The sequence below is a fragment of the Merops nubicus genome, unplaced genomic scaffold (genome assembly GCF_000691845.1).
Source record: "Merops nubicus isolate BGI_N331 unplaced genomic scaffold, ASM69184v1 scaffold45097, whole genome shotgun sequence".
NCBI classification, from domain to species: domain Eukaryota; kingdom Metazoa; phylum Chordata; class Aves; order Coraciiformes; family Meropidae; genus Merops; species Merops nubicus.
Window position 1 is genome coordinate 485 of NW_008620475.1, and position 536 is coordinate 1,020.

At 66.4% G+C, this 536-nt stretch overlaps 1 protein-coding gene across 1 annotated transcript in view; it reads right to left on the reverse strand.

Annotated features, from left to right (window-relative positions):
- The window catches only part of FZD5 (frizzled class receptor 5), a gene marked incomplete at both ends in the record, with an annotated part of 1,011 nt that extends 479 nt beyond the window's left edge, over positions 1–532 (reverse strand). Inside the window, one exon of the mRNA XM_008944110.1 lies at positions 28–532. Within this exon, the coding sequence (XP_008942358.1) occupies positions 28–532 (505 nt within the window). The remainder of the gene's footprint in view (positions 1–27) is intronic.
- Between the last annotated feature and the right edge of the window lie 4 nt (positions 533–536).

The window sequence follows — 536 nt, forward strand, 5'->3', positions numbered from 1 at the left end:
CCCAGGTGTGCCCCCGCGTGTGTTCGCCCCTGTCCACCAGCCGCACGATGTAGCCCACGGAGACGAAGAGGTAGCAAGCGGAGAGGAAGATGATGGGGCGCTCGGGGTACTTGAAGCGCTCCATGTCGATGAGGAACGTGGCCACGGTGGTGGAGGTGGAGAGGAAGCAGAGAATGGACCAGAGGCCGATCCAGAAGGTGGCGAAGGTCTTCTCGTCCTGGGTGAAGTAGGGCTGGTAGCAGGGGATGGCGCAGTTGGGCACCTGCCCGGTCCTGATGCGGTTGTAGAGCGGGTGGGACTCCTTGGAGATGGGGATCAGGGGCGCCTTGCACCTGCAAGTCCGGCCGCAGTCCAGCCCTGAGGGGCGCTGCCCGTCGAGCGGCGTCAGGTTTTTGGCCGCGTCCTTGGCCGGGCGCGTGGGCTTCCCGAAGAAGGGCGGCAGGGTGGTGGCCTCCGTGTGGTTGTAGCCCATGCAGAGCACCTCGCTGTCCCCCAGCACCGGCAGGCTGTCGCAGCTCATCCTCTCGGGCCAGGCG